Genomic DNA, 12982 nt, shown 5'->3' with positions numbered 1-12982 from the left:
TATTATTTCTTTTAATTTAATACTTTTCTCTGTACTTACCAATGCAAACAGTATATAAGCGACTGTCAATAACCGTGAAAAAGCAGAACAATTGGTGACTCGCTTGCGGTCAATAGCACACAAACGCGCATATAAACTCGTTCTATAGCACAAAAGAAGCTGTTCGTATGTATTTGGTATGTATGTACATATATGTGGCCGTACATATGTAAAATTATACACATTAGCGTGTTTTTTTACTTTTCGAAAGCAGGTAATAATAATAATAAAAACACGATTTTTTTATTTCACTCACTGCATTTCAAGCAATCGTGCCTTTTTACAGCGCTCTCTTACTCACACAGCAAACTGATTTGACCAAAATTTAAGCAGCTAAGAAGCGTGTGTACGAATGATAAAGCAAAAGAAAGAATGTTTGATGATTAACTTATTCACCGTTTTGTTTTCAATTCCTTCTCTTACGACTTTAAATTCATATGTTTATCCAATTTTAGTTATTTCTTATTAAAAATTGATGCGCATTGTTAACATGTTTTGCTTTGTTTATTGCAGTTTTGTTATTTGCGCTAACTTGAGGCAAAATGAGGCAGTTCACAAAATGAAATGCAATAAAATACAATATGCATTGTATGTATAATATATGTACACATGTATACTTGTATATGACTTACAAGTACAACGGAAACGGTGAAGCATCTGACTGAAATGACTTTGACTGCTACCACTAAGCTACATTTTCACATACACCTATGCGCTATTGGAGTGGATGAATCATGCGCAAATAAGTTAAGCGAAAAGGTAAGAATTGAGTACGAAAAAATGTGTTAAACATTGTATGTACATATGTATGTTTGTTTAATATATAAAATTGTGTGTCACGTAACTTTTCAGACTAAGCGCAATATATAAGTTTATAAATAAAAAATATTAATCATATAGATATTATAAAAATATAAATAAGTTTCCTTTTGACATTTACAAAACCCAAAAGTTTAAAAAAAAGTGATAAAATATTAAAATTTGAAATTATTAACTAATCAAAACAACTTAAAAACTTCAAAAATTATGCAAATTACGAACAAATATTGTTTGTTTGTTTTTGATTAACATGCCTTAACTAAACATGTCATTAGTAACGCATACATACATACATATATAATATATGGTATATGAACATTTTGTTATCCTTCCGGTATGATTAGCTTCCGAGTGACACTCCGTCAATCATACCAAACAACAACTGTTATCGAACAGCTTATTGCTGACGCATGTACGTATGTATGTCAAACTTGCATAAATATGTGATCACGGATCTATACATATACTTGTATATGTATTAGTACTTCCTTATAATATTTTTTTTATTAATTCTAGCACGCCTTCAATGTATATTTATTGAAATGCAATAAGCACCGCGCACTAATGCCTATTAGCCAACAAACACAACACTGCGCGTAATTAAAGAAAGCAAAACAGTTAAATAACGAAGAACAATAAAAGTTACGAACACTCGAGAATAAATGTAATTGATAGTAATCAGCAAAAACCGCTTAAATGAAAAGACAAATGTCACACATACATGCGGATACGTAAATGTGTTTGTATGTAGCTCGCTTAATAGCGAAACCACCTGTGGATATAATTTATTGTAAGCATAAGCACATTTTTATTTCCATTTTATATAGCTTGTTGTCTAATAACGCATATGTTCCTCGATTACACTCAATTACACACACACACACACAACACAAAGTAACACAAGTTCAAGTTTATTATATTTCGTAGAATGTTTCAAAAAATATTGCAGTTTTTTAAAATATGCACAATTCCTATAAGTATGCATAAAACATCTCGGGAAAACAACGCCAACATTGCAGCTGTCAAATTTGCGCCAAATTGCTCATCTCACAATATGTTTCATTAACATTTTCTAAATTTCGCAAGTGCACACAAATTATTTCACACTTTTGGCTGCTGCAAGTCTTTGTATATAATGTAGTTTTGCTTGAATTTTCACAATAAATCAACCGAAATCATTACCATTGTGTATTGACAGTTTAATAACCGCGTTAATTTGTATACTATTTCACTATTCTATGAAATACAACGTCGCCTTGCGCGAGTCCGCTTCCGTGATAAACACTTTGAAATCCGCTACTCAACTGTTCATCGCTTTAATAGCAAACTCTTTCGCAGCTAAAATGCCCCCAAATCGTACACCACTACAAACATACATGCATTTGTGTTTGTATATGTAGTTTTTAGTGTCTTTTCATCGCTTTTATTTGCGTTCGTGTCTCGACTGCAAGCAGTGTGCGCAAATAGCGGTTCCGGTGGTTCGTGTACTTGCTGCAAGCGAGCTGTGGAACGTATACTATGTTTTTGTTGCATCCGTTGCAGTTTGAAATATGCATTCTCTACTGAAGGAAACGTAAATGTGTGTATGTGTTGCAGGTGATGCACAAAGTATTTTAAAGGTGGAGAGGATCAGAATAGATCTAATTGGTTGGTAGAATTTTAATGCAATTTGTATACTCTGAACACGGTATGCTAAATTATGAAGTTGTTAATGTCCAGAAAGGAACGTCAGAGATCCTACAAAATACATGAGTATATATTGGGTAGTCGAAAAAGTCTTTTCGTATTTTGTCAATTGATGTCGTTGTAGTCTTATATATCCAATCTACATAAATGGTCAGCGTGATGAACTGAGTCGATTTGGCACTGTCTGTTTGAATGTATTTACCCAAACTAGTTCCTCAGTTTTTGAGATGTCGATCTGATATATCGTACAAACCCTTTTCTCCCAAAGAAACTGCTTATTTGTCGAAACCACCGATATCAGCTAACTATAGCATATAGCGATCAAAATAAAGTACTTGTATGGATACAACTTGAAGTAGATTAAATGTCCAAGACAACCGTACAATCTCCGAAGAGTATAGAATGTGAAGGTATATAGCATGATCGAGATCAAAATTGACTCGGACTGGTTTATATAAACTGCGCACGTGAACCTAATCGGTAAATATTTTGTTCCTAGATTGGTAATGTCTTAGGCTTAGTGTGTGTTTGACAGCTGTTTGTTCACGACTAGAGTCAGTCCTAATCAATTTTGATCCTTTGCCTTTTGTACAAGTTTGTTCGATTATATTGAACCAATTGTAACTAACATTACGATCCACCAACTTTCCCGAGTCATATTATTTAACTATTATACCATAGCATAAACTTCCCTCAGCAAAAGGTTTCAAAACAAATCATGTTACACTATTCAACCACAAAAAGTTTTTCAGAAGGTCTGTTAACAAACTCTAAAGCAAATAATGTTTAGGGAAAATCGTTAAACCTCGTTCAATATTTTAGTTTCTTGCGTTTTGAACTGATTTGATATTTTTAAATACTGAGATGTCATTTTGACTTTACAGTACGCGTGCTAGTTGTTCAGCTATTCATAACCTAAAATTGCAATTGAAAAGCGGAGCGAAGAAGTTCGCAGACGTTTTTGTTCAAATTTTCAATTGGTGTCTAGATGTCATTATGGTTGGCTTTCGTTAGACAGACTGGGATCGAAGAGTTCCTTTAAAGAAACAGCTATGAAGTCTTTAGTTCGCTGATATAAAACCACGAAATTTCTTCAATCACAGAAAAATGCAAGACAATTTGTATTATATAAGCACATTAAGCTTTAGCAATAATGTGACATTTAAAACAGCAGTTAAACAATTAATTGGACACCCGTTAATTATAAATGTTGTTTTGCATCAATTGCACTAAATTTTAATCGTTATTTCTCCCGCCGATAGTAATCCCCTTAATTACGTCTCTCGACGATATATGTACATGAAGTACGCTTTCGGATATACCTATTTAGCAAGTAATTTGAAATATACAATTATGTAATCCGCATATTTTTGTTAAATGCCACGTGTGCCTATCTAAAAAAGGTCTAAAAGCAAATCTCGAAGCTTTGTTAACACATTTGAATAAATGTACGCGCTGTAAGTATGGTATGCACCTCATTTAGCAGCGTATATCTCATTTAATAGCAGTTAGCGTGTAGGCAATCGGAAATAATGCGGCATTATCGGCAATAGGGATCACTCTAACTGCCGTGTTGGTTGTATTTCGTTAGCATGTTTATTGAATTTTATTTTGTTTGTAAGCAAATTTGCAAAAATGTATACAAAAATACATTTAAGAGCTCATAAAAGAGTTGGTGCGCAGCAGATGGTTTTTGTTTTGACTGTGCTCCGTTCAGTGTAATCATTATCAGTGTGCACAATTAACCTGAACGATCAGTGATTGCGATATTCAAGTGCCGAATAATTTTAAAATAATTACCAACCATTTGATGGATGGTTAGTTCCTTCCGAAGTACGGCACTACGCCACCGTATAAATATTACTGCGCGAAAGGTATTTTTAACTTTCTACTTTTTGTAATTCTACGCTATTGATCGAATAGAGCAGAATATAGCAGAGTTTTCAATATGGTTGCTATTAATTCTTTGATTATACTGATTTTCAGCATTGCATTCGAGGTGGCAATGGCTTGCGTAAGTTGTACATTAAATAAATTTAATATTGATGTACAATTTTGTTTAGTTTTTTCGAAACTTCCGCAGAACGGTTACAAGGCGAGAATTGTAAAGGCGGAAAATTGTGGCGGACCTGACGCCATTATTATGCTGGATGAAGCTTTTGCTGTTAAACTTAATAAAAAGTGTGAAATTGTGCCTACGGGCTGCGTCACGAACAAAGCCTTCAATACAGCTGTATCGAAATTTAAAGTGCAAAAGGATGGTGTTGTCTTAAAGGAAGGCAAATTTGACCTTTGCTCTGCCGCGGAACATGTTTCGAATGAAGCAAAGGATATGTTAAAATTATTTGGTGCTCCATCTAGTTGCCCAGTGCCAGCGGTGAGTATCCATACATAATTATATGAGTATATATTATATACATTTACATATAACTAATCCATACACATATAAATAATATTAAAAACATTTTTAAATTCCTGAAAATTTAGGAGAAAATCTGCGCAAATGATCACCGCGTAGATTTATCCAAATACAAGGCAATGTTGAGCATGGCTAAGGGCAATATTATTCTCGACTCGGATATTACACACGACACTGTAAGATTTTTAATTTAATGTCCTTATGTGTGTTGTTTGTTTAACATTTATATAATATATTTTTAGGGTAAATCATGTTTCCACGTTGAGCTCGAAATTTCAAAAAGCTAAGGAAGTTACTGTAGTGTACTCCAATAAGCAAATATTTAATGCAATTATTGATGTTAATGAAAAACAAATTATATATTAATAAATACAAGCAATTTAACAAATTAGATATTATTTTATTCGCATAAAAAATTATTATACTTGATTAAAATAAAATTTATTATGTTCCGGGGAAACTGTGAAGTTGTATATGAAAATAAAATGTCTCAAATAGTTTTGATTGTTATAAGAAAGTTACTAGTTCTCAATGCCCGCCGTAATCGAATAGTTCGATACACTACTACAAATAAAAGACCCTAACAGAGAACTAGGATACTACACATAAAAATTGTACTAACCTCACTTTTTTATATGCTCGCATAAAAATATGATAAACTTGATTAAATAAATAACTTCTATAGATGTATGTTCAAGCGTTTATCCATGAGTTACCTTTGGGGTAAGCTTGAAGCATCCTTGTATGTAATTAGTGCAAAGCAGAAGCTGATCCAATCGGTGAAAGTACTCATATTATTTCGGCTATAGAAATGGCGTTGAATTCGTAGCAAAACTGCACTTCGTTTATCGAAAGTATTCCACTCAATTGTTAACAATCTTATATATGTGAACTAACAAAACACTTTAATATTACTGAATAACAACAGAACACTATGATATTTCCAACTAAAACACTTTCAATAATTATTTCTTATTGTTATTTAATTTCCTGTTAACCGATAGAGCAAAATTCTAAATCCGAATATGCGAAAGCGGAAGTTTAAATTAAATAAATCAGCTGTCAAACTTCGGAATAGCTTCGTCTGTAACTGTTATATTGTCATATAACAGTAAGAGCAGATATGTTCTGAAGCCAATTTATTTACATCATTAATTTAGTATCTTTACAAAGATATTAGTTCCATTTAAAATTTTATTTTATTTAGAGAAAAGTTTGGTTATTCACAGCACATTCAAGAGTACATTTGTAAGCTATTATTTTCAATGGATTAAAAATGTGAAGCTTGCCATAATATTACTGTTATAAATTATTGGTCAGAAACGAAAATACAACTCTGTCGATATATTCTCCGGCTGTCAGAAGAATAGAAAACATGGCGCTAGAAATCTTGCTAGTTTTGTGATTTAGAGAATATAATTTCTTGTTTTTCTCCTATTTAAAGTGCAATTTATTAAAAGAAATTCCTTGACAAACACGTAGAAGCAAAAAAAGAATACATAATCGTTGCAAGAAATAGTGCAAGTGTGCGGCAAATAACAGGAAAATACTCGTGAAAAGCGCGTCGTTGCGAAAGGAAGAAGGAAAAATATATACAATAGTTTGAAGTGAAGAGTGAAGGGGTGCTATTGCAAATTAAAAAAAAAAAAGTGTTATCGGGTCTAGTGCGCTCCTGGCACATTACTTACTCGCTGCTGTGGGCTATGTAAAAGCATAAATATCAACGAGAATAATGTCAACAATAACGCGAAAATAAGTAAAGACGCATTGCGAAGTAATTGGAAAACGCGCGTAAATCGTTTTAATGGTTTTGTGTTATTAACTTGCTGTTGATTGAAAGTTGCATATACCTAATATTTGTTGATAGAAACCAATGTCCTAAAAATGAGTGCAGATACTTTTGATGATGACTTTTTCGAGACACGCCTGGAGGCACTCAAGGATACACAGGAGGGCATACAGCAAATGTCGGCTTGGTGTCTACAACAACGTACTCACCACAAAAAGATTGTGTCCTGCTGGTTGAATGTGTTTAAGAGAGGTTTGTTTTGATTATATTTTTTATATAATTAATGCGAAATGGAAGTTTGTTAGACACAAAATCTTGAAACGTTACCATCCATATTCATATGTAAATCAATTTCACGCTTTGAGTCAAATAAGCATAACGTGAACGTGTAACAACGACGATTTGAGAGTCCTGTAAAAAGTATTAAACCAATTTTTTTTAAGTATTACATAGCTAAGTGCGCATATTTCGTGCTCGCATTTATCAAAATCTTTGTATTTTTTTACATCTTCTTTGATTTCATTAAAGTACGTGTGGAGCACAGGCTTACTTTATTCTATCTGGCTAACGATGTCATACAAAATAGTAAACGGAAACGGTATGAGTTTGTTGAAAGTTGGGCTACTGCTTTGCAGAGAGCAACGACCATGGTCAGGTATGTACACATACATATATAAAACATATAATGTTAATAATTTTAAACAATTATAACTTCTTTCCTGCAGAGATGAAAAGGTAAAAAGCAAAGTTCTACGAATATTCAGTATTTGGGAACAACGAGACATATATAGTGAGGAGTATCTGAGCGATTTAAGCGGCTTATTGAATATAAATCCACCCAAAAAAGCGCAAACAGTAACTGTAGAAACTTCAGATGATTATACGGTTTGTTTTAAAAATTTTAAATATGCGTAGCACACAAATATAATTTTTTTCTAATTGGAATAGAATGGGCCACTCATAGGAAATATACGCGAATGTGTCGAGCTTTCTTTGGCGACAGATAACAGTTTCAAAAAACTACCGAAAGCACCTAATTGTGATATCGAATTGATAAAACAACAAATAAAGGACAAAAGCCATTCAGATGATATTGAAAAGGAAATCGAACGGTACACAACGTACGCGGAAGCATATAGTAAGCACTTACAAGCCGAAATTCGTAGCCGCAAAGCGGTGCTAAGTAATCTCGATACAGCTATTAAATTCTATGCAAATCAACGTGGGGAAGTAAAGGTGGTCGTTAGCGTAAGTGTAAATTGTGTTTAACCTTTTTCCTAAAAATTTATATATATTGCTTATACATACATATGTATATATATTTTAATTTCGCTATTGGTTTTGTTTTCTTAGGCTTATAAAAACTTTGGTAGTCGCATAAAACTTGTGAAGAAGAAATTGGATGAAATCACACCCAACTTGCCTAGCCCTATACCATCGCCGGACATAAATGCGCCGTCACCTGAACCCGACGCAGACCTACAACTGCCGGATGACCAAACACCGATCTCAATGGTAGTTTGAATGCATATATTTATCTACATTTATCTTATATTAAAATTTTTAAATATATTTTCAGAATTTATTTAAAAATTCAATCAATGGTTATTCAAGTTATTTAGATGGGAAATTACCCTTTGACATAAATGACTTTAAGCGAGACGACAATTCAAATAAATCAAGTAAATATAAAATACAATTATATACATTTGTTTCTAAAATTCTTTCATAAATTTCCAGGTCAGCCAATTGAAGTAATCGGTTCTCGGTCAGACGATGAGAGCTATAGTTCCAGCACGGAATATTATAAACCTGAGCCAATAACAGCCTTTCCCAGCAGCACCAACATTTCCATACCAGGTTTAAATCCTCTGCCAGTGCCTCCAGTTGAATCGGGCTACACATCACTCGCGCGCTCAGCTCAACAATATGGTGGTTTATTACCGCCACCCGCCACAACTCTCTTTGGTGGAAATAATGGCATACATCATGATTACAACGCGAGCTATACGCCTGATAATGGTTATCATAGAAGCGGTGGTGCGGGTGGTGCCGTTGATAATAATACGATTATGGGTGGGCAACCTCTAATGCCACCGCCGCCAATGCCTAATTTAAATGTATTAGACAATGTTAGCGGTGGCAATGGCATCAGTGGAGTGTCACGTGCATCTAATAACAGCAGTGATGATTTCAACTCTACATGGAATATGAATTTGTCGTGGACATCCGTAGACAATTCTAATTTATCAAACTCTTCATATACGCGTGATAGCATAGATACACCTGTTTCACCGCCACATTTCGAGCGCGAAGCTAGTAGTGGAGCCGGCACCACCATCGAGTACAGCGAGCATCACACGAGCAATCTTTTGGTATCGCAACAAGATGTTGACCATCGACAATTAGCATTCGATGTGCCTAGTGCCGATTTGGGTGTAAAATTGGGTCTGAGCAAAGGTTGGTATTTCCTTTACTCTAGCAAAAACATTTCTTGTGTTGCTTTTAGCTTTTTAAATTTATAATTTGTTTTAAATTATTAAAACAGTATTAAAAAATTGTTTGTTGTGAGCGTATTATGCCGGATGTCAATCCGGTCCGTCATGGTAGCGTAGTAACGAATAATTGTGTCACTGTTCCTTTATAAATAATATACATAATTTTTTGGTTTACAGAGAAATCACGTCAGTTGGATATAGATCATAGAAATTTGATTTCGCTAACCGGCTCACCAGGTGGCAATGATGCCGACAAAAAATCTTGGTTATCGCAGGATCCGGTAAATACCCTTTTGTTTGAAAGTACGCAATAAATTTAAAACAATGGTTTGCAATTATTACACTCGTAGAATTTCCTTGAAAATACATCAGGTGATGTTGATTACCGCGCTTTGCCAGGGATGGCTATGGAGTCAGCTGATTTAACGTCCAAACATGGAGTACGTATTGTACATTTATAATCTAATTAAATATTAATTGAATATATAAGTTCAAAATATTCGTCTTCCTAAGTTTCCAGTTACTCATAAAAAATTAATAACATTTTTCTTTGTATTATCTACAGCTAATGGCCCCACCAGCGCATAGTTTGACGAAGAAGACGAGTTCGCCACAAAAAAGCAATGCCAGTAAGTTTCTATTTACAACAAAATTAAACACCATATGTAATTTCTACTTGTGTATTACCGCAGGCTCATCATCAGACAAGGAAGATGCTGGAAGTGCACGCTATGACCCCTCCGATATGGTTATCGATATGGACATGTCCGATGAAGATCTCGATGATATATTGAGAGGTTTGCTTTCCTTGTGCTTTCAAACACACTTACTCAATGTAACTATATATTTTACCGTCAACAGAAGTAAATGAGCAGCAAAGTGAACAGCTTGATAGTTCGCAGCAATCAATTGGTAGTGGTGATGGCTTACAAATCGATATTTCTAAAGACCATATCGACGACGAATCCCTAGGTGCGGGCGGTGGCGCAAGACCGGCTTTATTAGAAACACCGCCGGAATATATACCGCAACCGGTCTGGAACAACAATCAGTTGGGTCAAGCACCAATGCCCAACTACGAACCACAAAACATCGGCATGAACATGGAAATGCAACAGCAGGAAATGTGGAATCAAAATAGCTGGCATAACGACAACAACGGACGTGCTGGTGTGCCGCCACCTCCGCGCCCACCCTTTCCGTTGCCTTTTAATAATTTTCCGATGAATTCAAATATGCGCGGCGGCCGTGGTGGCGGTGCGCCAGGCTGGGGAAATTCGCCGCAACAAAATCAATTTCGCAATGACAGATTTCCGCGGCCGCCACGTGGTGGACACCCCGGCAGCCCGTATTACAATCGTGGTGGCAGAGGCGGCGGCGGTGGTGGAGGTATGCGTGGCGGATTTCGTGGTAAATTTCGCGGCAATCCAGCGTGGATTTAAATTTGATATGACACTTTATAATAAATATTTGCAATGTAAAGAGATGCAAAAGCGAGTTATATCATTTTTGTACATAACTTAAATTCTATATGAAATTTGAAACAAAACTGAAACATTTTAGATATTTCATTTCGCGTTTAATGCATAATTTTAGTGTGGACATAAATTAAACTATGCATATGAGTTCATTATTATTTGAAGTTATAACGGTTTAATTGGATAATTAGAGTGTGTTTAAAATATATATGATTTGGAAAACAAGTTTTGGCAAAAAATGGCATAGTAAAAATAAGGTTGCTTTTTTATATAAAAAAAAAATTTTAACACACTTTTGTCCAGTCAAACAGCCTAAATATAGCTACTATATTACTACTTAATTCTAATATTTGCACAACTTCATTAACATATGTGTGCGTATATACGTATATATATATATTATGTACAAATTTATGTACGTACCTTTAACTGCTTAAAGATTTACGCTGTATGAACTTAGTGTTATGTTATTATTTTACGATATTCGATATGCAAGCAGAATCATTTTACCAGCAAACTGTTGGAGAGTTAAAAAAAATTAATGTTTTTTGATACAGATAGCCAAGAGCCGTCTGTGCTTCGCTTTAATTGGCATATTCGATGTGTAACTGCGCCGAAAGCTTTACAACTTTTTCATTTCGCTGGTAAAGAAATAAAAACAAGTAATTCTTAGTTTATTGTTTAACCGTTAAATAGATTAAGTGTGGTAAATTTCTCAATTAATTGAACAAATATGAGTTATGTAACTTACCATATACCCTTACCCCATATGAAATTTAATTAAAGAGAAGAACCTGAAGTTTTACTCGGAAGAGAACAATTAATCTTCGAAAAATTCGAAATTTGCTAAAAAAAAGTAAATGAATTGTTCTATAAACGATACATACATACGTACATAGAAGATTGAACACACCAGAAACCTAGCGTTTGAACTCTATTACAATTACACATTTTTCTTTAAAAAATTTCCGATGACCTCGCCTACCCCTACAACAATCCACAAGTACATAGAGTTAGCAATTATAAATGTTTATCAAATAAAATTTAACAATAAAGTGTTTGCATTACTTTAAGGCGTTGCATTTATTCAAATTAAATAAAGCGTTGGAAAGTCTAACTGAGCGCACTCACTTCAGATGGTTGAATCTTCGTTACTCCAACACCGAACACGTTACTTCTTGCATATTTATACAATATATATATAGGTATATTATATATATACATATATATATATGTATATTATATATATACATATATATATATGTATGTGTAAGCAAAACCGAGGGATTTAACCAAATGACTGACTACTGCTCTGACCCGTACATCGTTCATTAAAGCAGAATGAATGCTTAAAGGGCATCAAAAATAGATTTACAATGCAGCTGGAGTAAAGACGATAAAATTCAACATTCGGTTATTAATTTATTTTCAAAAATAAAATTTATTAGTGTGTGCTAATTCTTGTTGCCTGGATGGAAATCTATGTATTTACAGACAGTCAGCTGGGAAAAGCGCTCGTTTTGTCAATTAATTTATTGATTATTATAAATAATAATATTTGCTTAATTTACTATTTGCTTAAAACAATTTCATCCAAAATAAATATTGTTTTTTTTTTTTAATTTGAAAAAAAGCTTATAAAAACATATAAGCACATTATTTTAACAGGCGCACAGGCCACATTCCTACAAACATATATATATCTATATACTTAATATTTAAACTTTGTTTTTGGCGTAATTTTTTTTTTTAACTCAGAACTGACAAAAAGACTGATAATTTGCAAGGATGTTTAATTAAAACAAAATATTTAAAAAAAAATTTAATTTAAAATACTAACAAGGCAAGGTTCCTGATAATTGGCTTGAAATTATAAAGTATTCGTTACATATTGTACATACATTTATACATTTTTTTTGTGTATTTTTTGGGGTCTCTGAGAAATAATTTAGCAATACAAATTATTTAACTCCGCCTTAAGCTAATATGGCATCATTTGCTCTCAACATATGGAAGCCAATCCTGGCAAATATTTTATTTTTTTTTTACATTTCGCTGATCTCACGTCTCTCTTTAATTGTCATTAATTAATTACAACAAAAATATTTACACTTTTAATAACTGTACCATCTAGTTTAGCTTATGTCGGCCTGTAATGCTTTTTAAAATATTTTTATCTATTTTTCTTTTTTCAGTTTTTTTATTTCCGTTTTTATATCCTTTGTCATATTTTTTTCTTTTATATACATATGTA

General features: G+C 33.5%; 3 protein-coding genes across 12 annotated transcripts in view; 2 read left to right on the top strand and 1 right to left on the bottom strand.

Annotated features, from left to right (window-relative positions):
- LOC108974828 (platelet-derived growth factor receptor alpha) overlaps nt 1-2148 on the bottom strand; it is a 61938-nt gene extending 59790 nt beyond the window's left edge. For 9 of the 10 annotated variants that reach the window (XM_018942902.1, XM_018942905.1, XM_018942904.1 and 6 more), the window contains exon 1: nt 2041-2148. The gene's annotated coding sequence lies outside the window, so the exon portion shown is untranslated. Of the gene's footprint in view, nt 1-39; nt 373-2040 lie in introns of those variants that run through there. The other variant, XM_018942900.1, reaches the window with a different exon arrangement.
- A 2300-nt stretch (nt 2149-4448) lies between these two features.
- LOC108974787 lies at nt 4449-5333 on the top strand. The gene is made up of 4 exons (XM_018942822.1): nt 4449-4558; nt 4628-4921; nt 5032-5139; nt 5206-5333. The coding sequence occupies exons 1-4, from the start codon at nt 4493-4495 to the stop codon at nt 5248-5250; spliced, it is 513 nt and encodes a 170-aa protein (XP_018798367.1). The 5' UTR covers nt 4449-4492; the 3' UTR covers nt 5251-5333.
- A 1005-nt stretch (nt 5334-6338) lies between these two features.
- On the top strand, nt 6339-11731 carry LOC108974752. The gene is made up of 12 exons (XM_018942779.1): nt 6339-7004; nt 7281-7407; nt 7478-7637; nt 7701-8000; nt 8106-8267; nt 8332-8434; nt 8493-9212; nt 9428-9531; nt 9601-9690; nt 9816-9879; nt 9943-10047; nt 10112-11731. Exons 1-12 carry the CDS (start codon nt 6848-6850, stop codon nt 10690-10692), a joined length of 2673 nt encoding a protein of 890 aa, XP_018798324.1. The 5' UTR covers nt 6339-6847; the 3' UTR covers nt 10693-11731.
- The last annotated feature ends 1251 nt before the right edge of the window (nt 11732-12982 follow it).

This window comes from Bactrocera latifrons, unplaced genomic scaffold, assembly GCF_001853355.1.
Source record: "Bactrocera latifrons isolate USDA-ARS-PBARC rearing strain unplaced genomic scaffold, ASM185335v1 scaffold_59, whole genome shotgun sequence".
In the NCBI taxonomy this organism is placed as follows: Eukaryota; Metazoa; Arthropoda; class Insecta; order Diptera; family Tephritidae; genus Bactrocera; species Bactrocera latifrons.
Note: the sequence above shows the minus strand (reverse complement) of the source record. Positions and strands in the feature narration are given on the sequence as shown.